The following is a 26,120-nucleotide window of genomic DNA, read 5'->3' as shown; positions in this document are numbered from 1 at the left end:
TTTCGATGGTATCTAACGTTCAATGGTTGCTTTCAGTTTGGGAACAACCCATTTTTTTTGGGTTTTAATCTTTAATAATAATGTGTTAAATAAACTTTATCTAACACACTGCTTCACAATCCTTAGATCTTTATTTCAAGAGTTCAGATTAAATGATTAAAAGTCATTTCCGCGGATATTTATAGCGGAAGGTAAAAAAAAAATCTTCAATCCAGACCGTTGAAATATAGATCCTCCTTGGAATAATGTGTTATTTAAACGGTTTCTAACACACGATTGTGAGAGACGAATATCCTTTCTTTTTTGACAAGAAACCTTTAAGAGGCAACAAATATAAAATATTGTAAGTCGTCACTCTTCATAAACCCCAGTTTGAAAACATAAACCCCCTGTGTAAGTTACAATAATAATGAAGAAAATAAAGCTCTAAACACAGAATTATATGCAATACTAAATGTATTTCCCCAAGCTTCAGATGATGATATTCGAAAAGCTTATCGTAACTGGGCTCAATCTTATCACCCTGACAAACACTCTCCTCAGGTACATTACATTATTACCCCCATTTCGTAACCCGTGCTTTTGATTATATGCGGGCAAGACTTTCGTTTAGGGCCCGCGCACATATTATTAAATCCTTTTTTTATATGCAGCTTATATGTGTATTAGGACCCCCGAAATTATGTAATTCTTTTTTTATATGTGAGGTATATGCATGTTAGGTAGTGGAAATTTGATTTCGATTTCGGCTAGATATATTTATTTTTGAGCACCGTATAATTTGGTATTTTTTAGCACGATATATTTCGGGTATTTTTGAGCATGATATATTTTGGATTTTTATAAGTGAAATAGTTTGTTATTTAGGCTGATGATTTGATGTAATGTGTGTTACTATTAGCCTCTAATAGGCTTTGTCGTTTGGAGAGTGGAGACAGAATATTAATTATCTAATCTTTATGTATAGTGTTGATTATACGAGCATTTTAAGCATATCTTTCGCGAAATTTTTAGGTATTGTTGTCCTACGATGAAAGAAATACGATCAAATGTACTAAAAAATTATGTAAAAATTTCATCAAATTAATTAGAAAATGAAGTTAAACTAGAAAGGGCATTGGTGGCTTTAAGATATTAGTAATGGTCACAGTGTATTTTTCGTGCTATGAGATGGCATTGTGAGCTTTATTTTAGCTTAGTATCATGTTGTGTTTGATTACCTCGGTTTCAAGGGACTGCTTGAGTTCGCGTCCTTAAAGGAGCCGATTAACTTACAGGCTTTCTTGTTAGAACATCGAGATAGGTATGTTGTTGATGTGCTCCTTAAAATTGGAACTTCAAGTTAAAGTACTAAAATGGTCCTGAACTGTAGTGATTCATTACTAATACCCTGGCCTAAATGCTCACTTAAGTTGTGTCTCGCAACACTCAATCATGTTGGAACGGTTCTCGTGTCTGCATTGTTTGGTATTTACTGGGAATTATTCTGGCTTTCTTTTCTTATTAGTTAATCTCTTGCCTGCTTACGTTCTTAAATCTTTTAATTGGCCAGAAGCATACTGATAAATATGTTTCACCCTTTTTTCCAGCTGAAGGATATTGCAACTGAAAATTTTCTCAAACCCTTACATAATACTTAGCTTAAAACCCCGTTAGGGTTACTACTCACAATACATTACAGGTTCTCTCTGGATTTATGAAAGTGTCTTCCTTGTAAATTACAAGATGATCTTTCCTAAAACTTAGCTCACTTTTATAGAGTAAGGAAGAGATTCTATTACAAGACTAGTCGTCTTCTAATAATTCATAAAATAGATGCCTTCTGTTTTCCATAAAGTAGATGCCTTCTGCTTTTCATAAAGTAGATTCCTCTATCTGATGGTAATAAGAGGCAGATATATGATATATATGGTATGGAAGGGATAAATTCAGGTTTAGAACTTGGTCCGGAATTGGATCAAGTAGAAGAGATTAAGCAAGAACTTGAAAAATTAAGGCAACAAGAACAAGATATGCAGGTCTTACCCCTCCTACCATCTGGCACGATTCTTGCAAATTTGTCGCTTCCGGATTTGCTACATGGCAATGGAATCCTGAAAGGGTAAACCTATATATTTCTTAAGTTATATGAGTTAGCCAGCCAATTAGGACATTGTTAGATTACTTGTAATTATGTATCTGACTTGAAGGTTTCATCCTATGTGAATTATGCAACAGACTGCTTCTGTACAGAATACTCGAGTCGAGCGTGTCCTGCTTTTATTTTAATTTTCGGTTGAGCCAATTTGAAACCAGTTTATTACATTCCATAGGTCTAGAACCTTTGTCAGATATGAAAGACATGTTCTCTTTGTAGTCTGTGTACAACTTCTGTTATCTTGGTTGGTCTAGTGAATTTGATGTGATAGATCATATATCTGAGGGGACTAGCCAATGTAGATCCTTGTTTTTCTGTAGAGAATCTCCATTGTTATCAGCTTGACGTCTGTGTATATCTCCTCACTTTCTAAAACCTCCAAGGGTTTTTAATTATGTGCAGAGTAAAATATTGTGCAGGACACGAGAATTTGGTTAAGATTCTAGTGTTCCAATTTCCAAGTGCGACAATTCTTATCTATTTAGGTGACGAAGTCACATAATATGATGCATGCATAGGACTGTGTTAATACAAAGTGTTTCATGTAGATAACTTTAGTTGTATAAAAATCTACAGGATGTCCATGAGTAGTGAAGTTCAATCTCAACTATCGAAAAGGAATCTCATTGCTGTTGGAGGTAATCTAGCAGTCACTGGAGAATCTGGTGGCGGGGAAACCACTGTTGTGCTTAGGCATGAGATATCTTCTGCTTCTAGCATAGAATTCATGGCTTCTGCCGGTCTACAGTCACTCATTGGGTTACAAACATCTCGGTAGGTTAATTCATATAATTAAGTATCTTGGCTCTACCTTTTATGTTGCTTTTACTCAATTATTCCCTACATCTTCTTCAGAGTACTAACTGCCAACACCGGGGCAACCTTGGGCCTTTCCATGTCTTTAAAAGACGGTTCAATCAATCTTACCAATTCCTGGACTCGTCACCTATCTGAGTCTACTGATGGAAATGTATGCTCTCTGTATCGGCCATAATTTTTTAGTTTTAAAGGATGTTAGGATGTAAAAATTACATTAGATAGAAATCAGGAAAAAATTGTGTCTTAAAAAGTCTAGGGAATTAAAAGAAGATTTGTTTTTTAAGAAAAATTATCTTTTGTTTACTGAAGTTGCTACCCTAGAATTGTGTAATGTACAAGGGAACTTACATATTTCCTTTTAAGAAGGTGATTGTTTGTTATGTTTTCCTTTCATCCAGATTGAGCTCTCTTTAGGTTCAGAGTCACTAATCACTGTTGGATGGAGAAAGGAAGACGACAAAATGTCTGCAGATGGAGCGATAAAGGTATATTACATGTTCTTCCTTGCACTGTAACAATAAATACAACGACACACCCAGTCAAAGTTCTTATGGAGAAAGATAAGCATTCAGAACCATATTCATTTATTCTTAACTTACTACAGATTGGCCCAAGAGCTGTTGAAGCATCTGTACAGTATACTCGACAACTTTCCTCGAACTCTCATGGATGTGTTGCTGCCAAAGTAGGAAGGTGCTCTTTTTAAATTTGATTTTTCTTGAGATTTCTAATGCACTTGAAAGTTCTCTATGTAATATGTTTTCCCTTTGTCTAGCTTTATCTGCTGTTTTTTTCCTGCCCCATCAATGTGGACAATGGTACTCCTACCATTCTCTGTGCTGATTCTATCTTTATATTACAACTGGTTTGGGGTGATTGTAGTCACAACCACACCAAATTTTAGTTTGAGTGAATTATTTATTAAGTGTGAGTATCGCATCGTGTGTGACTGCAAGTTTGGGCTGCTTTTATCACGAACTAGCTACCTGGTGTAGGCTGACAATGAATTTGGTAAAATTAAAAAAAAAGAATACAAAACTGAAACAATGAGTTATTGACTAAAATCCGTAAGCACTTCAGCACACAAATACATTTTCGTAGTGATGTCACCTGAACCTTTTGTATTCTCTGTTAGTTTGTTCATATTGAAATTAAGCTTATTCAATGCAAATGTTGAAACTTGATATTAGGTGATTAGTTTGTATGTAATTGATATTATGGTGTCCTCATCGTGGAGATAGTGGAGAGAGGGACATGAGATGAAGCTCTTCAGACTAAGCACTGTTACCCTTAAAACTCCCAGCATTGCAAAAGACGAAGAATATAGTCAGTCTTTGTATTCACATGAAGTGCTGAAAATGAAATAATGAATAATATCTAGTATACAAAACTTATGTTGAATTTGAGCTGGTTGAAAAATATCTCAGTATCCAATACGAAAATATGTCGCCTATCAAATTATGCTTTGAACTGTGTCTTTAAAAAGGAATCAAATTAATTTTTACATTAATATTTTTTACTGATACATGTTATATTACTCACTTGTAAATATTCTTTTTTTAAACTATCAGCCGTGCTCTTGAACTTCAAGTAGGAGGTGGAAGAAAAATTTCCAAGTTCAGCACTGTCTGCATGTCATATGCAATAGGAATTCGGGTACTTTCGCTTTCCAAGTAGATGGTAAATTGCTTTTACCATATATGTGATTGTTTCTCTGTGTTTGTTATATCTAATTGGACATCTTATTATTAAGATAGTTCAAGATAGTCACTTATGAACTCCACAGTAGCTAGGAGCTGGTATATAAGAAACTTAAGCTCCTGCTACCTAAATTTCTCTACTAAATTTGAGGATTCAATTTGATATTTAAAACATTTGAAGAGTTTTATCATGCATACAAGAAATTCAAATCTTCCATCAGATAAGAATCCAAGAGACAACCCACATATGAGTAAAAAGTTGAATCTCCCCGAGTCATGACAATATTTTAGGTTTCCATTAGATTGTGAAATTCTATAATACAATTACCTCAAGTGTAGTAGTGAATCAATATTCCTTATCTTAGGGGTGAAGGTCAGCAATAAAATTTTGGAAAGGCACACTGTAATCTTTCTAAAGTACTGAACATGTAGGTAATTTGCAAGTCCGTCGTTAAATGTTGAAAGAAGTCTCAGATTCCTTTTACTTGTATTCACGATTCTGAAATGGTTAAAATATTACATTATAAGCTGCAAAGAGTTTGGGATCACGTTTGCGAATGTGTCTGGTCTAAAAGAAGGAGAAGGATAAACTTACGCGTTCCAGGTCCTTGTTGAACTTTCAGGGTCTTGAGTGCATTCTATATAGTGCTGATTATGTGAAACCTATGTTAAAGGTCAATAATTGGTATAAATTTTCATTTTCATTCGATATTTTGAACTTATATCTCCTATATCAAGGGTATCTTTTGGAAATTGGAGTTACACAGAGGCGGGCAGAAGCTGATAATTCCTGTAAGTTCAATTCCAATGTTTTAGAATCCACCCCAACTCAACAATATATGTAAAAGAGCCATCAACAGAGTGTTCCATTTTAACAACTTATATAACAGAATTCATTATTTCGCCTACATGCCTTTTGTACACCCTAAACCACCTTCGATGCTCTAATGCTCTTATATTAACTAAAAGTTACTTGAATCAAAAATTGGAACAATTTGGTTCATGACATGTAGTTCAGCCAAAGACCTCCTTCTTTGCTTTGTAGATGAATCATGTTTCTAAAATAGTTGGTCAAAATTAATACGCGTGATGCAGTAAAAAACTTTTACTGCAAACGATGCTAATATAATAATGTATTTCTGAAAGATTCATGAACATAGATATGTAAATGTGTTATAATCATTGTTCTAATAACTATTGACTTCTGCTTTGTTATTGAGCCATTCTGTGCAGATTTTGCTCTCTAGCCATCTGAATGTAGCAACTGCTGCTGGAGCATTGATTATTCCAGCAACACTTTATTTCTTGCTCGAGGTTGTTGCAAATACTAAACTCTTCTTCTTTTTTTTAACATTGTTGTCACTTTAAATATTTGCAGAACCATGATACCAACAGTAAAACCCACTGAATTATTTTTCTGGTAAAGAATATATATACCTGCCAATACTTCTTAGGGTGGTCCATGACCTTATGAAGACAAAATGTCTCGATTGCATTTCCATCCGTTTACCAGCATTACTTTCTTAATGTAACTTCCACTCATTTGCATCGTATTTAAATCTTTGTACATTTCAAAAAATTTAACCTTCGCTGCTTCATAATCACACATTATGTTGAAACTTAAATTTTTTTATAAATTCTTTGCAGTTGAAAATGTTTGTTAAATATGCCTAAACGGTTATTAGAAGCAGCAAATGTATCATAAGGCTCATATCATACAATATGTAGCTAAAGGGTTGTGTCGCCTAAAGAGTTGGATATAATATGGTACTTCCATATGGCACACTAACAGGGAAAGGGAGTCGCCTCTATATCTGCCATTTAACTTATGTCAGTGTTTCTGATGGGGATAACAGAAGAAGAATGAAGAAAGTGGAGGCTGTTTAGTTTTGTATCTTTGTTCCAGAAATGTATTAAGTTTACCACTCCACTACTAGCAATGGCTTGAGCTATATATTAAAATAACACTTTACCTTGTAAAAAAATGCTGTTCGGTTTTGTCTCTCTTTCTGTAGTAATCATAAAATATGGTTTGGTCCTTCCACAGTCGAAGCCGTGCTTTTGTCATGCTACATCTTTACTGAATATCTGAATGTTAGACACAAAAGCTTTAGTATAGCCGATGAATATATTTAAATTTCTTACATTTTACCTTGTCTGATTGGTCTACTTGTTTATGCTTGCAGTCATTTGTTTTTAAGCCTTATTATCTGAAACGGGAAAAGCAGAAAGCAATGGAGGTTGTTGATAGAACTCAGGCCGAGGTATGGAATTTCTGGATTTTAGTTACTATTTTCTTGTTTGTAAATGTCTTAGTCATGCTTGTTCCGAACATAAAAGCCTCGGAGTCATGTGTTGTGGCAGAATCATATTTAAGTGACCTTATACGCACACTGATAAAGCTAATAACAAATTTGGTTAATTCACTGGTTCCATTGTTCTGAAACAAATACAACTATTGTACTGCTGCAAAGCAACTTTAAATCTTTCCTCCAAAGGGTTGGTTGTTGGACGAAGTACTTGCCCTAACAAAAGATAATGCAAGCTCTGATTTTTGCATTTCACATACTATTAAGACCTTTATAGTGGACAGTGTTTTACAAGTTTGACTGCTAATGAGTAGGATATTGAGTTGCTAACTAAATTGGATGATTCGAATGCTAAATGATTGTACTTTGGCCGACATACAAATGGCAAAGAGTCAGGACATTGGTTGTCATATTTTCTTTTCTTTTTTCTTTTATATAATTTGAAAGTTGTCAGTGGCTACTTCAACTCTTTTCATAGCCTCTTAGAAGACATTGCAGACATTTCAGTAATCCTTTTTTTTTAAATAGGTTCAGCAGGGGAGAGTAGCGGCCCAGAAAGCTCAGCGATTGCTTGAAAACGTCGCAAATAGGAAAAGGAGTCAGCAAGTAGAAACAGGTGGATTGGTGATTACAGAAGCAATCTATGGAAACCCTAAATATATGAAGAAAAGATTTCATCCAGAAGAACAGAAGGAAGAGTTGGCTTCACAAGTTTTCGATGTCACGCTGCCTCTAAATTTTTTGGTCAATGATTCTCTACAACTTAAGGTATCTATATCACCCGACCACTTTTGTTGATTCAATAATTCTAACCCTAAATCTGGTTACTCGTAATTTTTTATGTTGTGCTTTCTCTTGTTTGTAGTTTTTTTTGTATGTCTACAATATTGATGTTGTATATTATTAATGCTGCTTATTCTGTACCTTATCTTCCATGTAAGACTATTAAAACTGAGCTTGGGTTACTAATGACTACACATAATTCAGTTTATTAACCTTTTTGTCATTTATCTTATCTCCTATTAATCGTTAATTAAGATTCTAATGCCAATAATGTTTGTACTGCTGGATGTAATCTGTTGATATGTTCTGCAAAACCACTATAAATCTTTTCTGTCGCATAAAGGAATTGGAGTTGGGACTTGAAAGTAGTTTAAACAAACACAAAAACAAATACTAGTGTTCCCTCCGGGTCTTTGTGTGTAATTGGAAAAAATGGCTCCTAATCAGCCATTCCAGCAAAGCTTTTACATAATTGTTTAATATTCCCTTGATTTAAATTGTTTACATTTTCTTTTTGGAGGCTTCTCCAAATAAGTTAGTTAGGTTGCTAAACTCTTTCATTTTTTACACGCTCAACATATCCAAGGAATATTGGGCAAACACATGACTGTTGGTTGCTACTGCCTGCAAGTGTTTTAGTGTATATAATGGCGGATTTTTTATTCTGGCTATAATGTAATGAAAATATTGTATAACATGTGCTTCTGATGTGTGCACAACAGCTTCATGAGGATGTAAAGAAGTCAGGCATCATGGGCTTTTGTGATCCTTGTCCAGGTGAGGCTAAGCATTTACTTGTAGAGTACACTTATCATGGCAACATATACGAGGTACCCAATTGTTCAATTTGTCATATTTGTAAAGAATACAATACCTCAATGACCGAAAACTAAGCTCTATAATAAACCAGGTTGAAGTTGATGATTATGAGGAGTTAATCATACCTCAGGAAGCACACAGAAGATGAAGCGTCTACCTCTCCAAAATACGTAAAAGATTCTATTTACACAGCAGTTATTAATGTCAAGATGTAGAAGTAGTAAGAACTCTGGGTGTCTCTGCAGTTTTGTTAAGTTTAGAATGCTCAGGTGCCTCTGGGATGTCATTGCAAAATCTAATATCTTATTACAGTCGTTTTGCTGGGTCAAAGTTACCTAGTAAAACTGTAAAAGGCTGCTGTTAACAGCACATTGCAGTTCGTCTGTCAAACAGTCTTAATATTTGATCCTCTGTCTAATACGGCTGTCTGGAAGATTTTGAAGATCGCGTTGCTACATTTTAATTTCGATCATTGTAAGACATTTCCATAAATTTTAATTTTTTGTGAGAAATTGATGGTTCAGAATGTAGAAGTGTGTGCGTTTTATTGTAGAGATGGAGAGAAAAAAACTTAGCACATCTATTTAAAAAATAATATTAAAACAGGGGTCAATAATTTGAGAAATGGACCTTCCTGTTAATCTTCAAATAGTAATACAGAAATTATGTTAGTTTTAATCGTTAATAGCAAGAAACATGTTTCATGTCATAGTAAATTGACTTCTGGTGCTTTCTTTACATTCAGATATACTAAAATTCCAGATTCCTTATCAAATAAAGCATGGTATCTCGTGCTTAAATTCTTTGCCTAGCCTTCCTATTCACACTATGGTTGGTGCTTTAGAATTTAGATTTTTAACTTTTATAATTTCCTTATATTCTGAAATCCAATCATGTTACACTTCACAGCTGATACTATATATATTTTGATTCCAGGTTCATTTCTTCTTTGCAGCCGGGACATTTCTAGACTCCGTTGTTGTTGTAGTCTGGAGTCTTGTACAGTGTGTACGACTGTTATACATAGCTAAATGCTGGTTGCATGGTAACTTCATTAACCATATATACGTGTAAACCCAAAGATGTTGGATGGAAAAGATCAGGCAGTTTTTCAGGTTGAAGGATAGGAGTGGTAAAGAATCAAGCAGGTTTATTTGCTCTCCCCCTCAGGCTATTAGGCCATTTAACTCTGAAGAAAAGTGTAGGAGGTTGTCCTGGGTTACGATATTTAAAGTGATAAAATTTTATTCATTGAAGTTTCATAGAATGATGAAGGGCACAGTAAAGAACCAAAGTGTGCTACATGGTTTTGAAGCACCCCATGATTCGAAAGAGGAAGTTTTAGTTGAATCTTTGCGCAAAATGCTTTCTCTTGACGGGCTGGTTCTGCAAAAGCACAATGATTATCACACTCTCTTAAGGTATGTTTTTGATAAGTTCTGAACCATGAAACGGTTTATCTATAAGCACAATGCATTCTGACAGTGTTCTTTAACATATTCAGATTTTTACGTATGAAGAATTTTGATCTGATAAAAGCAAAAGAAGCGTTTCTAAATTATCTCAAATGGAGGAGAGAATATGATGTTGATGCAATTTGCAAGGTGAATATATCATATATTTTAGTTTTCTTTGAACATATTAACCGATGTTTATATCTCACATAATCTTTTCAGGAATTTAAATTTGAAGAGTACAGGGAGTTAAAGATATGTTATCCTCATGGATATCATGGAGTTGATAGATGTGGTAGGCCTATATATATAGAACGGACGGGATCAGTAGATCTTAACGCCCTCCTGCAAATAACTACAATTGAAAGATTCTTGAAGTATCACGTAAGTGAACAAGAGAAAACATTGAGTTGGAGGTTCCCCTCATGTTCCATTGCAGCGAAGAGGCATATAGCTTCATCTACAACTATCTTAGATGTCAAAGGCGTGGTAAACATATACTGTCTTTCAAGTACTTTAGCAGAACCATATAGGTCAAGTGAAGACCTAAAAACATTTATCTTCTATGCACTAGTTTTTATTAAAGGATCGCTGAACTCTTATACAATCTAACTTCGAATGTATAGGGTATGTCCAACTTCACAAAACCTGCAAGAACTCTCTTCATGGAACTTCAAAAGATCGACAGCAATTATTATCCTGGAGTATGTGGAATACAGGCATTTTTTAACTATTTTTTTGCTTTTCTTTGTTGTAAATTGAAGATGTGAAAATTTTCAGCATGACCAAGTCTCATAAACAAACAATGCAGAGGTTCAGATATATAGTTGGAATTCATATTTGAACTGCCTGCTATATCATCAGAATAATGATAGCTAGTATGACTATCATGGTTTTGATAAATAGAAACTGGAATTCGATATTGGCATATTGCTGCTCGGAACATATCACGATATATTATATTCTGTTAATGATAAATGATATTTGAATCTTTAGGCTGATTATTCAGTAGAATATAGAACAGAGCGCTTCTGATCTCCAGTATATTTTCTCACTAAGCTTCCTACTTTCGAAGTTTTAGGACCAGTAGTGCTCATACCTAGGCAGCAACGAGTTTTTGATGGCTTCTGTGCTCTTTAGCATGGTGTTTATCTATCTCTCTTTTACAATTTACTATATCTATTAGCCACTTTATGTATTTGTAGACTCTGCATCAAGTCTTTGTTGTGAATGCTGGCTCTGGATTTAGAGCCCTTTGGAAAGTGCTCAAAGCTTTTCTTGATGCCCGGACACTAGCAAAAATTCAAGTAAACATATTCTACATTATGAACAAATAACTTCCACCACTATTACAGTATTGTGCATATACTCAATTTTTGACTAGTAATCCTGAGGTTTTAATAACAAGTGCAGGTACTTGGGAGCAACTACACGAATAAGCTGCTTGAAGTTATTGATCCAAGGTCACTTCTACTGTATAACCTTTTATGCAACAGATTAATATGCATGATGGACTTGATATTTTTTATTTGGTCTATATATAACTTTTTAATGTGCTGTATAATTATGATAATTACTATTACCAGTTCTTGTTGTGTGACTACTGATCATGAATCAATTCCTCAGCAATTTGCCAGCCTTTTTGGGTGGAAACTGCACATGCAGTGAATATGGGGGATGCCATTTTAGCGACAAAGGACCTTGGAATGATCCAGATATCATGAGATTGCTTCAGGTGGTCTTTTTAAAATCTTGATGAATCTTCTGTACTTGACAAAGAATATGTAGCACTAGTGAACTTCACACAAAGTGTATTTGCTGCCTAAAATGATTCAGTAATAATAGATATCTTCTGTTCCAGGAAATGATCGATGCTAAGGAACATATACATGATGGAGAAAGTAGTGCTGCAACTACCAATGAGAATACGCGTTCTGATATGGTAAGAAACAGACTTCATAAGATTACTCTCAGATTGTAGGGAAAGACATCAGTGAAAGTGATGAGTGATACAATAATTATCATAACAGGCGCTTTTCTCCCCAGTTCCAAAAGCCGCAGCAAAGGCTTTAAATTTATTACACTACTACAAAAAACCACAAGTATGTTCACTGTTAGGCTGAGACCAGTAGACAGACAGTCCCTTAGTTATCTTAAGATTGTGAATCGGACAAATATCATTTCAACGATAGGATTAAGATGAAACCATATTGATAGTAGCATGCTTAAAGCGTAATTGCAATCACCATAGGCACAAGTTGTAGTGATCTTTCTGATAGAATGTGATTAAGGTTTTGAACCTTTCATGCACTTTCAGAGTATATATTTTTATTGGAAACAAAAGTTCTAAACTAAAACACTGCTTCTGACTTTCTTGAGAAAAGTACCTTGCAAATGCCATATTATTTTGCTAACAGCCATAGAGCATATATGCATGCCACAGTTAGTCATGATTCACACATGGACAAATGGTACTTCTTAAGCCTGCTGGTTTCACTCAATGCAGAATAATATTTGTATTAAAGATGTATACGATGTAAGCCCAGCAGAATACACACGTTTGCAGGGCGTTAATGTTATTGATAAGCCATTACATCTTAAACTCCAAGCACTGGAAGCTGCACTCAAAGATGCCAAAAAGGTGAGCAAATATCAAAACCTCTGCATAATATCAAAAACATTTAAGCTCATTTTAGTAACATTTGTTTTTCGGGGTGACAGCAAATCCAGATGCTTGAAACGTCGATTGAGGGAACCAAAATGGTGAGTAGAAGTAGCTAAATTGGTAGTTGATTTAAAAAAGAAAAGAGAAATAGAAACTCTGATTTTGTTGCAGGTCTTGAAAGGACTAGGCCAGCACATGGAAGAGCTACTTGGCAAGAACATCTAAAAGTTTAAGATCAACCAGTCTCTTGGCCTGCAATGCTGTTTCCTTTTATCTGATCAAAATCTTCAAGGATGGCACACATTAGAATACTAGTTGGTTGTGCTCCTTATGGAGTGGTGTTATTCATTACCAGAAAAATGAAGTGCAATTGAAGCTAAGAAGATGCTTTGAGACTTGTCCATACATTATACCAACATTGGCACATTCTTTCACCCAATTTATCTGTCTTATTTGATTTTTTACGGTCAAATTGAACTAACTTTGACCGAAAATTTCATCAGAAAGGATGTTTAATGTACTTTAATTTGTATTTTTTCAGTTTTTCAAAATAATGAAAGAATAAATTTTTATTTACGAGTCAATTTGATCATAAAAAGTTAATACAACAAATAAGTTGGATATATGGAGTAGTAGAATGTTATTCCTACTTAGTTATCTTTAAAAAAAATGTCAAAATTAATTGTCAGATCTCTTTATCCAACACAAATTTCCCCATTTATTTGTCATTTAATTTTTTTAATAAAAGTAAAATTTTCAAAGAAATAGCAAAATAGAAGTGAGGATGTAACACACTGCAAATTAGATTGTTGTAAAATTATAATACTAGTATTTTTTTGTTTCATAACATCAAAAACATGAACACTATTACAATCTTTTCACAAACATATTTTTGTTATACGTTACGAAAATTACTAATATTACCGGAAAAAAGATTTATCGAAAGTTTGATATAATATTCACATTTCATTTTTTATGGCTCCAATCCACATTTATAAACTTTTTAATTATATTATATTAATAATTATGACATATTTTCCTCTAACACGAAAAATAGCAATAAAATCTCTGAGTAATAAAATATGCCACGTGGACAAAAAAATCGGGACGGTGTGTATGAACTGTGTGTCCATATTTATTTTTCTAGAAGACATACCATCTTCATAATTTGATTTTCCGGCCGATCAATTCAGTTATCGGAAAATGAGCACCGGAGAACTTCTTAACATCGAACCCCGAGAGCTCAAATTCGCATGTAAGTCCCTCCGATTTAATTTTACATGCATTTATTACATAATGTACAATATATATGTTTTTAATTTAATATATATGTCATTTATATTTAATTCTGTTTTTTGTTTTCAGTCGAGCTCAGGAAACAAATCTCTTCTTCGCTTACGTTGTTAAACAAGACAGATAATCATGTCGCGTTTAAGGTAAAAATCATTACACGCGAAATGTATATAGGTTTCTTGATGCAAGAGTAATGTTAGTGGTTTCAAAATATTTACGTTTATTGAAAAAGACGTAAGGATAAATTATGCGAAATTCAATGATAGAAAAGTGATTATTGGTAAATATTTTGGGACCTCCGGTATAATTTTTTTTCTAATTTGCGTATTTGCATGTGATTTTACCTAGGTGTTGAAAATTTCACATATTCGGTAATTTTTTTTATCGCAGGTAAAGACTACAAACCCGAAAAAGTACTGTGTACGTCCCAATACTGGTGTTGTTCAGCCTGGATCAACATGTGATGTTACAGGTGCTTATTGCGAAATTCTTGTTGATGACATTTTCATTTTTCTGTATGTTTGTTTCTGAAAAAAGGACAAAGAATGATTTGGTAATGTTGTTAAAATCATAAATTTGCGTAAATTTGGAAGAAATTAATCCTGCATAGGCTGAAGGAGGTAGAGATGATCTTTCTGCATCTAGTGTAAACTACTAAAATGCTTCAGAAAGTGTTCAGGCCTGTAATGCCAATGGCAAAATTAGCTAAAAAATGGTCTTAAACAAGCATTTTTCGGCTAATTAGAGCTACCTCGAATGCTGTTTCTTAATAAGGATTTATAGGTCTAATCCCAGGCAGCAGATAATTGTCATGTTAAGTTAGGATCCTGATCCTTGACAAGTGATTGTTGTAATCATCTGTCCGCGGACAGGTTTAACACGAGAAATTGATGTGAATATAGGGCCCGACCAGGTCACTATATCAAGCGCCTAATTGTTCAGTTTTAGGGTTTTCCGGACAGATGAATTGTCAACAATTGATTTTTGTGGAAAAGTTATCAATTTGTATATTACAATATTTATAGTGCCATTTTACAGTTACAATGCAAGCACAAAAGGAGGCTCCTCCTGACATGCAATGCAAGGACAAATTTCTCCTTCAAAGTGTTGTTACAAGCAGTGAAGCAACTGCAAAAGACATTACACCTGAAATGGTATGCTAATAGCATTTTCCGAATAACTTTGGTTAGCTTTTACTCTATTTAGCTCCACCATGAATGCAAGTTTGTTTGCAACATATAGCCCATCATCCATTATGGTTCTACGTTGGTAGTAAAGGTCGTGTCTTGTGTTTATAGTTCTCAAAGGAGGCTGGGCACGTTGTCGAGGACTGCAAATTGAAAGTGGTATATGTTTCTTCTTCCCAGCCACCGTCCTATGTGACAGAGGGGTCAGAAGAAGGATCTTCACCAAGGGCTTCACACTTGGATTTTGGGAGTAGAAACAGTTCTGAAGTAGGTCTTGTTTTCTCCCTATCACTTTTCTTCCTGCCCATTGTCTATTGATTTTTTCAATTGTCTTGTGTAGGGATCACAGCGATCTTTTCCTGATTCTCATGACAAATCTTCAGAGGTAAAATAAGTTCTTCTCCCAATTACTTTCGCTCAGCTAGGACTTCCTCGGTTGATCTAAGCAACCAGAACTCTGTTAAGGTGTCTAGTTGATCACTTCCCCTTTTTACTTCTGCAAGTTTCGCATAATCTTTGTTGAACACAATTTTCTGGAGAAAGTGAAGATTTCATTTAACATGAAAACTCTTTTTGGGTAAATAGACTGTTGAGTTATCTTGCTTGGTTTCAGACCTTTTGTTACAGTTTATTCTTGAATATTAGTAATGTTTAGCAGTGCCTTCAACCTTTAAAATGAATTTGTAGGGTGGGCTAATCTTTAGATAGACTGAAAAAGAAAAAAAAATCCGTTTAGTGTGTTTAGATGTGTTAGAATATAGATCCGGTTGGGCCTTCCTTTAACATCTTAAGATTTTAGATGTCCTGCATTTTCGTTAGCTGAAAAATCCTGAGTTGTGGCTAATTTTCCAGCAAATCAGTTATCTATATGTTGCAATGTCTTGTGCTGCTAAATGTTATGACTGTGATCCACGAGTAACATAAACTGAACTTAGTTACCTTTAATATGAATTTTAGGTACAAGCTCTTATGTCAAAACTGAATGAGGAAAAAACGGCTGCAATTCAACAGGGTAACAAGCTTCGTCAGGAGCTGGTAAGAGTAATGATTCTCTAATTGTTGTATGATCTATATCTCCTGTTCATATTGTTGAAGAGTATAAGATCATGTTCGGGTCTTTCTCTACCACCTTAAGGTTTTAGCGCGACTGGTTACTTAACATGTGCTTTACTTTTGAACGCTCCACAGCATAAACTCTGTCCTCCCTGAAGTTTCTCCCACCATTTAATACTTAACAATGCACAAGACATATTAATTGCTGGATAGAGCCTTACTGTGTAGATCTATGCCGAAAACTTTGATTAATGTTAGTCCAGAGTGTAAAGATGAACTTAAGTAACAAACAACAACACGTCACCTATTGAACTGCCCTTATCATTGAGGAGTGTATACTGAATTGACATAAACTGATGTGTTGCATTGATCTATCAAATGTAACCCTCTGCAATTGCATTGGTGCAGGAGTTACTGATTCGCGGTTCTGGAAACAGAAGCCAAGGCGGCGTCTCTGTCAAGTTTGTGGCCATTGTTGGTTTGATCAGTGTACTAGTTGGCTATCTGATGAAGAGAACATAACCATGTATGCAACATTCATCAAGTACATTTCAAATTTTGGAGTCTGATTGTTTTACAAACCATAAACTTTTGATGTAGAACCGAAAAGAGTCGGTGATAGATATATTTTAAATCTCGCAACCAGATTTGGAAAAATATGTTTAGGTTTGAGCCTGCAGGTTCAGTGACTTGTAGCTGGTGCCTGGTGGCACCTCAAGTATTGTTGTATTGTTAACATCAGTGAATTCTGATGGCATTCTGTAAAACTTAATAAGGGAATCACTTCGAATATTAGGAGCATTTCGTTTGCCGTGGATGTCTAAATTACTATACATCTGCAGAATTGTTTCATTACCGGTAAAATGTACTCTCTCAGTCTCAACCAATTGTCATAGTTTATGTATATTTTTTTTTAAAAAAAAATCTGAATAAAAGTAGAATCCTTTAAAGAGAATTTACCAAAAAACTAACTTTTTTAAGTATTTTTGCGATTTTACTATTTTCTGATTTTTTTTGCAAAAATACGGAATAAACCAAAATCAACTAGATACGCAACTAGTTGAATAAAGTTTTTTTGGTTGATTTGAGTTTGCATGTAATTGTAAAAACTCGTCAAAGGTTGCATGCAGTTGATTACAGTTGCCAAAATCAGATATATATAATACATTAAAAACAAAATCAGATATATATGATAAATCTGATTTTATCTAAAATCCGCGTAAAATTAAAATCAAATATATATAATACATTAAAATCAGAGTTCAATACACCCCTTAGATTCTTTTATAAAAAAATTAAATTTACTATGACGATATTATCCTAACTAAGGTGTTTTTTTTTTCTCAACAAGAAGTAATACGTAAACTAAACTTTTTTATAAAAAAATTCAAAATTTACTGTGATGATATTATCCTAACTAATGCGTCCTTTTTCTCCCACTACAACATTGTACTTGTGATTTATTAGTTTCTTCCAATTTTTCAATCTTCCTGTTAAAAAAAAGTAATAAGTAACAATGACACATTAGTGCAAAATTCGCAAATAAAATTGACATAAACCTAAAAATTTAAAAAGATAGAACAAACTGCGCGAATAAGGCTACATTTTATAAACAAATTCGGCAACTCACACATCTTTAAACATCATGAAACTACTATTATCTTTGGTCAGTCATACAAGTTAATAAGCTGCAAAAAATCACATGATAAGAATTAAACTAATCATATTGATGAGCTATTTATCATATTAAAATGTTACTCCCTCTGTCCCGTTAATTTCGATACGTTTACTATTTGCATACATTTCGAGACTTGTATAAAATATAGTTTCGTAATGTTTTTTTTTAGTTTTTTTTTTGAATGAAAGTTTAAACATATATAAACCTTTTATACATAAAAAAAATTTAAAAAAATATAATGGAGTTACACTTTAAAGGAGAATTGAAAAACGTGCCAAAAAAGTGATGTAGAGAATTTAACGGGACAGAGGGAGTAACATTTTAAAATACTCCTTCCGTCCCAATTTACGTCTGTTGTTTGATTTTTAATGATCAAATTATCTAACTTTGATTATAAATAAAAACTCATTCTTTTATTATTTGAAAAACTGATTGCATTAAATTAAATTAAACATATTTTCCACTGATATAAACACGTAATCAGTTAAATGTTCCAAAGTGTTTCTAATCCCTTTGCCTTTGGAGTCATTTTAATCCCTTCACCTTCTTTTTCTCTCATTACAGTATACCTTCTTTTTCTCTCATTACAGTATACATGTCGGACACTTCCGGCCGAGTCCGAATAACATAGTTTTGAACTACATCTTTAAAGGCCGGAGACCTTATGTATCAGATCAAGAAAATCTTGCCTTTGTACCATCTCCAAGTTTACTAACTAACTAGCTAACTGAATCACAATTTACTTCATGCATTTTATCTTGAGTGGTACTTTATACAGAGTCGATGTTCTCTGTAGTTCCTCTGTAACACACATACTCGTTGGACTATGAACTAATCGATAAAATTTTTAAATAAACAAATTAGAATTAATGAGGAACCAAGATCAAATGTACTTGTTAAGATATTTCCCCCTCTCAAATAGAATGGCAACAGTCAGAAGCCTTTCGATTAACTCTACATAGATTAATCAACTAGAAACCATTTTTTTCCTAGAATCTCAACAGTGTTATCTGTTCTTGCCGTGTTTTTTACTTCTATAATCCAACAACTGTCATCATCTAGTGTCCAGATGCAGAAGTCTTGATCACAGGGCCATGTAGTGACAGCAACAGTTTTCTTACACTCAAATACATTAAAATTTGATGGAAGTTCATGGCACATACCGTCAGGCGATGAAATGGTGCTAAATTTCTTTACTTTCTGCATTAAACGAAACAATAGGGAACTGTTGGTCTACAGGATTGTGTTTTATGATCCAATACAGTGATCCCTTTACCATCGCAGGATTTTAATTCATTCATATTGAATCAAGTGCAATTTCAGTTTCTTTTTACTGACAGATTATAACAAGAGCAGTTTTGTGCTTGAATATCTGATACCTAGCAGCAAATCATAGGGCACCGAAGACTGATGCAACAATATATACTCTGCAATGCATGATGACTCTTCTAATTTAGGATTCGAAAGCCAATATATTATCCTGTAAATACTAGTTTTTATGCCAACAGCTTAAGAAAATTAGGACAGAAGAGCACATACAAGTTTTAAGGGAATTCAACAGTTAAAAAAGTATAGCGCAATACCTGCAGTTTTTACCCTTTCTTCAGCTAGCTAACTCCTGCAAGGCCAGTTCAAATTTACCAGACTCTCGCTGTAATTGTAAATTTTTGGCCAGACCATAAAAAGTTGAGTAGGTTTGACAACTTCATTCACAGAGTCATATACGACTATTTTATTAAAAATATTTCCAACAAATTCACCAGTCTTCAGACATCCCAGTATACTTTCGAACTTTGGATTCATGATAGTGAACATCTTAATCCAACAATTGTCATCGTCCAGTGTCCAGATGCTGATGTCTTGGTCAAGGGACCGTGCAGCAACAGCAATAGATTCCTTAAACTAAAATATGTTAAATTTTGACGGAAATTTATAATGGCAGATACTATCAGGCAATGAAATTGTGCCAAATTTCTCACTCTGCATATCAAACAAAACCATAGCAAACTGTTGGTCAGCAGGATTTTGTTTAATTCTCCAGTAAACTGATCCCTTCACAATCTCGGGAAGAAGGTACTCATGATCATCGGTGAACTTGCAAACCCTAAACTTCAACTCCACCTTAATTTCTTTCCAACCATTCTTCCAAGAAATCTTGTTCTTATTCAGTGAATATAGCTGCACTCGATTTACAAATGAGCTAGTGTTTGTCACAATCCTCACAACCTTGTAGTCATTGCTGGAAAAATAAAAACCAAAACCAAATGAAACATTCACGATGATTGTCTTCGTTGACAACGAGGGGATAATTAGTAATGTCCTTCATTTGTCTGGTAGCCAGGGTTCCAAAGGTATAGTCTTCTTCTAATTTTTTGTTTTTTGCGCTTGTAAGAAAGGCAAAGCAAACCGTTACAGGATCCAACAATATTGAATCCCTCAGATTTATAAGCAACAGGTTTATTGAGTTTGAGAGGGAGCTTGAAATCATTAGCAATATCGAGGAAATTTTTGTTGATGAGACAAAGTCTTGGTTTGATCCTTGTTCACCCCGAGAATTTCTTATAATAGATATATTTGTCAAAAGAAAAGTAATAAGGAAAGAATTTATAGTAGATGTTAAATTCATTCTAAACATCATTACTACAGAGAAAATGATATTTTCCCTTTTTACTCGACGAATATTTGCATATCGGATGAATTTAAAAGATCCTCCGGTGATCTCTGTACTCGTAGAACAGTTGTCTAGGCCGCTTGTACACTTGCTCAAAGAACACCATTTATCGATATGTGATGTCTGATCTAGAGTTAAACCTGAGGCTGGTATCAGTTCAACATTTTTTTTCTATTTAGTAGAAGAACACCATATCGAACATTTTCTTCTCGATTTTCAATTGAGCTTCAATTGCAATGTTTGCCTATCACATGTTTCAAATTAATAAGACAAGCACTGATAATATCAAACTCGTTGACTCCTTTGAGCTCCTGGAGAAATCGCGGTATTAGATGTTTTGGCTATATTTTTACGCCCTTCTCAGACCAATGATTGGTAGCATCACAGGTCCGCACAATCAGATGTATTAATACTTCCTCTTCTTGAAGATGCACAACATAAGGCGGCGATGCATAATTGAACTGAGCTGTGCTTCTGGCTCCAGATCATTGCTTAAAGAAGTGATGCGGTTTTTGAGCAACCAGTCTAACAGATAAATTATAAAGGAACCAAGATCAATCTACTTGTCACGATATTTCCCCCTATCAAATAGAATGGCAACCGTCAGAAGCCTTCAAATAAACTCTACATACATAAATCAACTAGAAACCATTTTTTTTCATTTAGAATCTCAACAGTGTTATCTGTTCTAGTCATTTTCTTGTACTTCTATAAGAATTTCACATTGTTCTTCATCTGGTAAGGCCACGGGGACACGTGTACCCCCTAAAACAAATTTTTATCTTTTTTATCATTAAATTTTTTGAAATTATTTGAAAGTGCTCCCCGAAAATTCAAAAATATAAGGATGTATTCACAAAATATGGTCGGTGTCCCCCCGGAATATAATTCCTGGATCCGCCCCTGTAGTCCGACAATAAGGGCTAGTTTTTTGTTTTATTTTTTAAGTACCGCAATAAGCATATATATCAGATGAATGTAGTTATGGTAAAAATAATTTGTGTTAATTGTGTGATTTCTTGGGCTCCATTGTCATGACTCATGAAGATCCTGAGTTTATGTATGACGTTTCTTAATAAGTAATATATATGTTGTTAGTTGCATCTCATTAATTTATTTTAGTGTGTGTTTATGTTAGTCTACTGGATTAGGGGAAAAAAAGTTGCAGGTTATTTTGTATTTGATGTTCCTAACATAAATAATAAAACAAATATTTAAAATCTCATGTGACAGATATAGAGAGGAACATGTTTCATATTGGGACGTTGGAGAGAACCAAATACGCACAAATATATATCGGGACGTTGCAAAGAATCAAATACGCACGAATATATACCAATTGGTATCACAGAGCCTTGATTTTGATTCTTTTTTATCATAGTCTTGATTTTGTTTATTGATTTTGTTTCTTTTTAATCAGAGTCGTGATTTGTTTCTTATCTTGATTTTGTTTCCTTTTTACGAGATTCTTTATTTTGATTATATCAATTACATGTTACATTGGAATGTTGTTAATAAAATTCAGGTGGCGTGAATTTTAAAAAATTCAGTTCGGTTAAATAAAATTATACAAATTCAGTCAACAGTCAACTATCAACTATCAACAGAGTGACAATTAAAAACATTGGGCTAAAATTCGTAAGTTTTGATAAACACGCGTAATAGTCTACAATTGAGAAACAAAACTCGCAAATCATATGTAACCAAAACTCTGATTTTTAAAATATATAGGAAAGACAAGATAAATAAGAAAAATAGTTAATTTCATCCAATGGCCATAAACATTGGTCCAGTAAATACTACTCCAGTACTAGCTACTTAAGCCAACAGGATTAAGCTAATTGAGCCAAAACAGTACATCTAATGTCCAGATTCAGATGTCTTGATCACCGGGCCATGCAGTGATAGCAACAGAATCCGTGCACTCAAAATGCGTATCGGACACTCTCTTAGAAACAATAACAAATGGGAGGGACGGAGGGAGTGTAATTTGATGGAAGCTCATAGCCCATACTATCAGGCAATCAAATTGCGCTAAATTTCTCACTTTGTGCAGTAAATAAAACAATAGCGAACTACTGGTATACAGGATTGTGTTCAATTATCCAATTAGGCGATTCTTTCTCATTCACATGATTTTACTTCTTTCGTATTTAATCAAATGCAATTTGACGATTTTTTTACAAAAGGAATACTTAACAAGAAAGCAGTGTTTGCGCTTGAATATCTGATAACTAGCAAATCTAGGGCACCACAGACCAATGCAACAATATTCCAGGCAATGCATAGTGACTTCTATAATTTAGGCTTCGAAAGCAAATATATAATTCTGTAGATACTAGTTTTTAGGCTAAAACCTTAAGCAAATTAGGACAAAAGATTACATACAGATTTTTAGAGAATTCAACAGTTAAAAAAGTATCAAAAAGATTGGACAAAAAGGTCATATGCAAAGGATACCTGCAGTTTTTACCCTTTCTTCAGCTAACTCCTTCTCGGCTAATTCAAATTTACCAGACTCTCGCTGTAATTGTAAATTTTTAGTCTGCGCATTGAAAGTTGAGTAGGTTTGGCCACTTTGTTCACGGGATCATATAAGACTAGTTCACGAAGAATATGTCCAACAAATTCACCAGTCTTCAGACATCCAAATATACATCTGAGCTTCGGATTGGTGATAGTGAACTTTTTAATCCAACAACCGTAATCATCTGGTGTCCAGATGCTGATATCTTGATCAAGGGGCCGTGCAGCAACAGCAAGAGATTCCTCATACTCAAATATGCTAAACTCTGATGGAAGTTTATGGCACATACCATCAGGCAATGAAATTTTGCTAAATTTCTCACTTTGCATATTGAATGAAACTATAGCAAACTGTTCGTCATCACGATTATGTTTCATTAGCCAATAAGGCAATCCCTTCACAATTGTTGGACAAAGGGACTCATGAACTTTAAACTTTAACTCCACCTCAATTTCTCTCCAAACATCCTTCCAAAACTTCCTTTTCTTATTCTTGTTCATATTCTTATTCTTATTCTGAGAATACACCTGAGCTCGAGTTACAAAGGTCACCGTGTTTGTTACAATTCTCACAACCTTGTAATCACTGTTGGCAAGATCAAAACCAAAACCAAAAGAAACATCGTAAATATAACAATTGTCTTCGTTGATATTGAGGGGATAATTGCAATTAATGTCCTTCAGCTGTCTGGTAGCAGGGTTCCAAAGATATAGTCTCCCTCTCAATTTTTTTTCCGTGCGCTTGTTAGCAACACAGAGCAATCCGTTCACGATCCAACAATATCCAACCCGTCGTACTCACGTCTATAAAGTTTGTTTATTTTCTGAGGGAACTTGAAGTCATTAGCAATATTGAGAAATTTTTTGTTAATGAGACGAAGTTTATGTTCAGGATAACAACACCGTGAATGATGACAGAACGATTTTCAGGATTAGTCGAGGTGCGAACCATGTGGTGTTCTACGAAGCACGAGTTTAAGATATAGGATCTCCAAGACTTGCATACGGATTTGCAACGAAGAAAAAATTTGACTGGTAATCGTGCAAATATATCAAAGATCATATCTTCAGGCAGCTTATCCATATTCCCCGATGATTCTAAAATTTGTTTTGATGTTGCAGGTAAAATCCCTTCTTCTTATCGTTTTTCTGTTCTTTTTTTATACAATGACTAAAATATATCGGGACAGAGATAAGTCATAAGCCCTCTTAAGCGCTTATCACTTGGCCTATTTACACTCTTATCGGTATACATATATTGCAAGTAGGGCTGAGTATTCGGACCGCCGAAAATCGAATTATCATTTTTCCTTTGACCGAACCAGACCGAAATTATATTATGGACCGGACCGAACCGAACCAAAATAATTCAGTTCGGTTTTTGACCGAACGGACCGAATTTAAAAAAAAATGCATTAAAATTTTAAACCAAAAATTATAAAATCTAAATTATAATTAAAGTAATGTGATCCAGAGTTCTAAGAGTGATATAAATAAATTACAAATTAAATATTATGATTATAATTTTTAAGATATATGTAATATATATAAAATTATAGTATTTATGATTTGGTCTATTCGATCTATTAGGTCCGGAACGAAATATTTTTTACAAGAACCGGACCGAACCGAATTTAATTTCGGTACCGAATAGACCGAATTTCTGAAAAATTAGGACCGAATCGAAACGAATTAGCATGGTTTGGTTCGGTTTTTCGGTTTCGGTTCGATTTTGCTCGGCCCTAACTGCAAGGCCGGGAAAAATAATCAGGGCCATGTTGGATATCGCAAAATTGGGTCTTAATTTTTATTTTAATATAAATCTAAAAATAGATACATTTGTACAAATAAAATGAACTATCAAAATGAAATTCAGGACCCTATATTTTCGGAGGCGGCTCACACAACGTACTCTCCGCTTCGCTGAATCTGTACTAGCAAAAAAGTTATCTAAAACACCCGTAGACATGCTCAAGCAATGCCAGTTGCTGTCATATTGAGTTAAACCAGGGGATGGTAATAGTTGAGAATTTTCCCACCCCTGCTCGGCGGATCAATGAACGAGCGACTATTTTTTTGGTTTTGGCCTAGTAGAAGAATGCCATATGGCACAAGCTAGTTAGACAAGCACTGATATGGTCAGAGATCATGACAGACCTCAAACATTTATTCACCGTTTCCTCTGCTACTATATGGATGATTTCGCGAGTATGGTCTTTTGAGATACTCTGGGTGCCATCGCAAGACCAACATATAAACACTTGTGATGAAGATCAATACTTGACCACAAAATTTGAGATCCTTTGGGTGCCATCGCAAGACCAACATATATAAACACTTGTGATGAAGATCAATACCTGACCACAAAATTTGAGATCCTTTGGGTGTCATCGCAAGACCAACATATATAAACACTTGTGATGAAAATCAATACCTGACCACAAAATTTGAGATCCTTTGGGTGCCATCGCAAGACCAACATATATAGACACTTGTGATGAAGATCAATACCTGACCAAAAAATCTCTGCTGCTTCGCTGAATTCTTTAACTTTTTTGTACTATCCACCAGGTTGTTTTCTATCACTCTTATGTACACCAGGCCTTTATGTAAATGTACACTAAAACTTTATAACTACTTCATGACTAATATTTGGAAAGGCAACTTTTAACAACTGGAAGAGCCCTGGAATTAGGAGGGTCTTTCAATCATGAGAAGGTACCTGTTTTCTGTCAAACTCATTGAACCCCCTGAGCTCCTTGGTGTACAGAGATTTTTCCAGGAGTTGCATGAAATGTTTGGGCTGCTTTTTACCTCGATGGCAGGGAATTACAAATATACCTCAATGAGGTTACCAATGTATCATTCCCAAAATCCGATATGACTAGATACTCTTTTCCGCAAAAAAAAAACAATTTTCTCATAAATCATGCTAGTAAGCTAGTTACACATTGAAAAATGTGTCATTGGATATGGGATTTATCCGAAGATAGATTGGTATCTAAACTTTACCAATATATAAACAT

At 34.4% G+C, this 26,120-nt stretch overlaps 3 protein-coding genes across 8 annotated transcripts; all 3 read left to right on the top strand.

The window, feature by feature from the left end:
- The first annotated feature begins 1,898 nt into the window (after nucleotides 1-1,898).
- On the top strand, nucleotides 1,899-9,636 carry LOC141697346 (chaperone protein dnaJ 13-like). 3 transcript variants are annotated; one of them, XR_012564667.1, is made up of 14 exons: nucleotides 1,899-2,101; nucleotides 2,714-2,911; nucleotides 2,993-3,107; nucleotides 3,355-3,441; nucleotides 3,561-3,649; nucleotides 4,528-4,612; nucleotides 5,395-5,448; nucleotides 5,890-5,970; nucleotides 6,843-6,920; nucleotides 7,494-7,733; nucleotides 8,471-8,578; nucleotides 8,659-8,737; nucleotides 9,313-9,398; nucleotides 9,504-9,548. XR_012564667.1 is itself a non-coding variant. In XM_074501652.1 (13 exons), the coding sequence occupies exons 1-12, from the start codon at nucleotides 1,914-1,916 to the stop codon at nucleotides 8,713-8,715; spliced, it is 1,380 nt and encodes a 459-aa protein (XP_074357753.1). In that variant the 5' UTR covers nucleotides 1,899-1,913; the 3' UTR covers nucleotides 8,716-8,737; nucleotides 9,504-9,636. The 3 variants fall into 3 exon arrangements, 2 of the variants coding, with proteins under 2 accessions (XP_074357753.1, XP_074357751.1); XM_074501652.1 differs by lacking the exon at nucleotides 9,313-9,398 and having other exon boundaries at nucleotides 9,504-9,636; XM_074501650.1 differs by lacking the exons at nucleotides 9,313-9,398; nucleotides 9,504-9,548 and having other exon boundaries at nucleotides 8,659-9,079.
- LOC141697347 (phosphatidylinositol/phosphatidylcholine transfer protein SFH11) lies at nucleotides 9,577-13,262 on the top strand. Of its 4 annotated transcripts, XM_074501655.1 has the most exons (12): nucleotides 9,577-9,715; nucleotides 9,825-9,988; nucleotides 10,072-10,171; nucleotides 10,244-10,510; nucleotides 10,648-10,725; nucleotides 11,227-11,328; nucleotides 11,435-11,484; nucleotides 11,648-11,756; nucleotides 11,883-11,963; nucleotides 12,528-12,662; nucleotides 12,743-12,784; nucleotides 12,858-13,262. In XM_074501655.1, the coding sequence occupies exons 2-12, from the start codon at nucleotides 9,834-9,836 to the stop codon at nucleotides 12,909-12,911; spliced, it is 1,173 nt and encodes a 390-aa protein (XP_074357756.1). In that variant the 5' UTR covers nucleotides 9,577-9,715; nucleotides 9,825-9,833; the 3' UTR covers nucleotides 12,912-13,262. The 4 variants fall into 4 exon arrangements, with proteins under 4 accessions (XP_074357756.1, XP_074357755.1, XP_074357754.1 ...); XM_074501654.1 differs by having other exon boundaries at nucleotides 9,657-9,988; nucleotides 12,588-12,662; XM_074501653.1 differs by having other exon boundaries at nucleotides 9,657-9,988.
- A 595-nt stretch (nucleotides 13,263-13,857) lies between these two features.
- LOC141698235 (vesicle-associated protein 1-2-like) lies at nucleotides 13,858-17,036 on the top strand. Its single transcript, XM_074502906.1, has 8 exons — nucleotides 13,858-13,941; nucleotides 14,052-14,122; nucleotides 14,370-14,451; nucleotides 15,018-15,133; nucleotides 15,278-15,433; nucleotides 15,507-15,551; nucleotides 16,124-16,201; nucleotides 16,628-17,036. Exons 1-8 carry the CDS (start codon nucleotides 13,890-13,892, stop codon nucleotides 16,739-16,741), a joined length of 714 nt encoding a protein of 237 aa, XP_074359007.1. The 5' UTR covers nucleotides 13,858-13,889; the 3' UTR covers nucleotides 16,742-17,036.
- The last annotated feature ends 9,084 nt before the right edge of the window (nucleotides 17,037-26,120 follow it).

This window comes from Apium graveolens, chromosome 11 (assembly GCF_009905375.1).
Source record: "Apium graveolens cultivar Ventura chromosome 11, ASM990537v1, whole genome shotgun sequence".
NCBI lineage: Eukaryota > Viridiplantae > Streptophyta > Magnoliopsida > Apiales > Apiaceae > Apium > Apium graveolens.
Note: the sequence above shows the minus strand (reverse complement) of the source record. Positions and strands in the feature narration are given on the sequence as shown.

Coding starts and splice junctions, on each gene's coding strand:
- LOC141697346 (XM_074501652.1), top strand. CDS start 1,914: ATGGAAGGGATAAATTCAGGTTTAGAACTTGGTCCGGAATTGGATCAA. Junction 5,971..6,842: donor CACTTTATTTCTTGCTCGAG/GTTGTTGCAAAT, acceptor TTATGCTTGCAG/TCATTTGTTTTTAAGCCTTA. Junction 7,734..8,470: donor ATGATTCTCTACAACTTAAG/GTATCTATATCA, acceptor TGTGCACAACAG/CTTCATGAGGATGTAAAGAA.
- LOC141697347 (XM_074501653.1), top strand. CDS start 9,657: ATGGAAAAGATCAGGCAGTTTTTCAGGTTGAAGGATAGGAGTGGTAAA. Junction 9,989..10,071: donor GATTATCACACTCTCTTAAG/GTATGTTTTTGA, acceptor TAACATATTCAG/ATTTTTACGTATGAAGAATT. Junction 11,964..12,527: donor AGAATACGCGTTCTGATATG/GTAAGAAACAGA, acceptor CACTCAATGCAG/AATAATATTTGTATTAAAGA.
- LOC141698235 (XM_074502906.1), top strand. CDS start 13,890: ATGAGCACCGGAGAACTTCTTAACATCGAACCCCGAGAGCTCAAATTC. Junction 13,942..14,051: donor CCGAGAGCTCAAATTCGCAT/GTAAGTCCCTCC, acceptor TTTTGTTTTCAG/TCGAGCTCAGGAAACAAATC. Junction 14,123..14,369: donor ATAATCATGTCGCGTTTAAG/GTAAAAATCATT, acceptor TTTTTATCGCAG/GTAAAGACTACAAACCCGAA.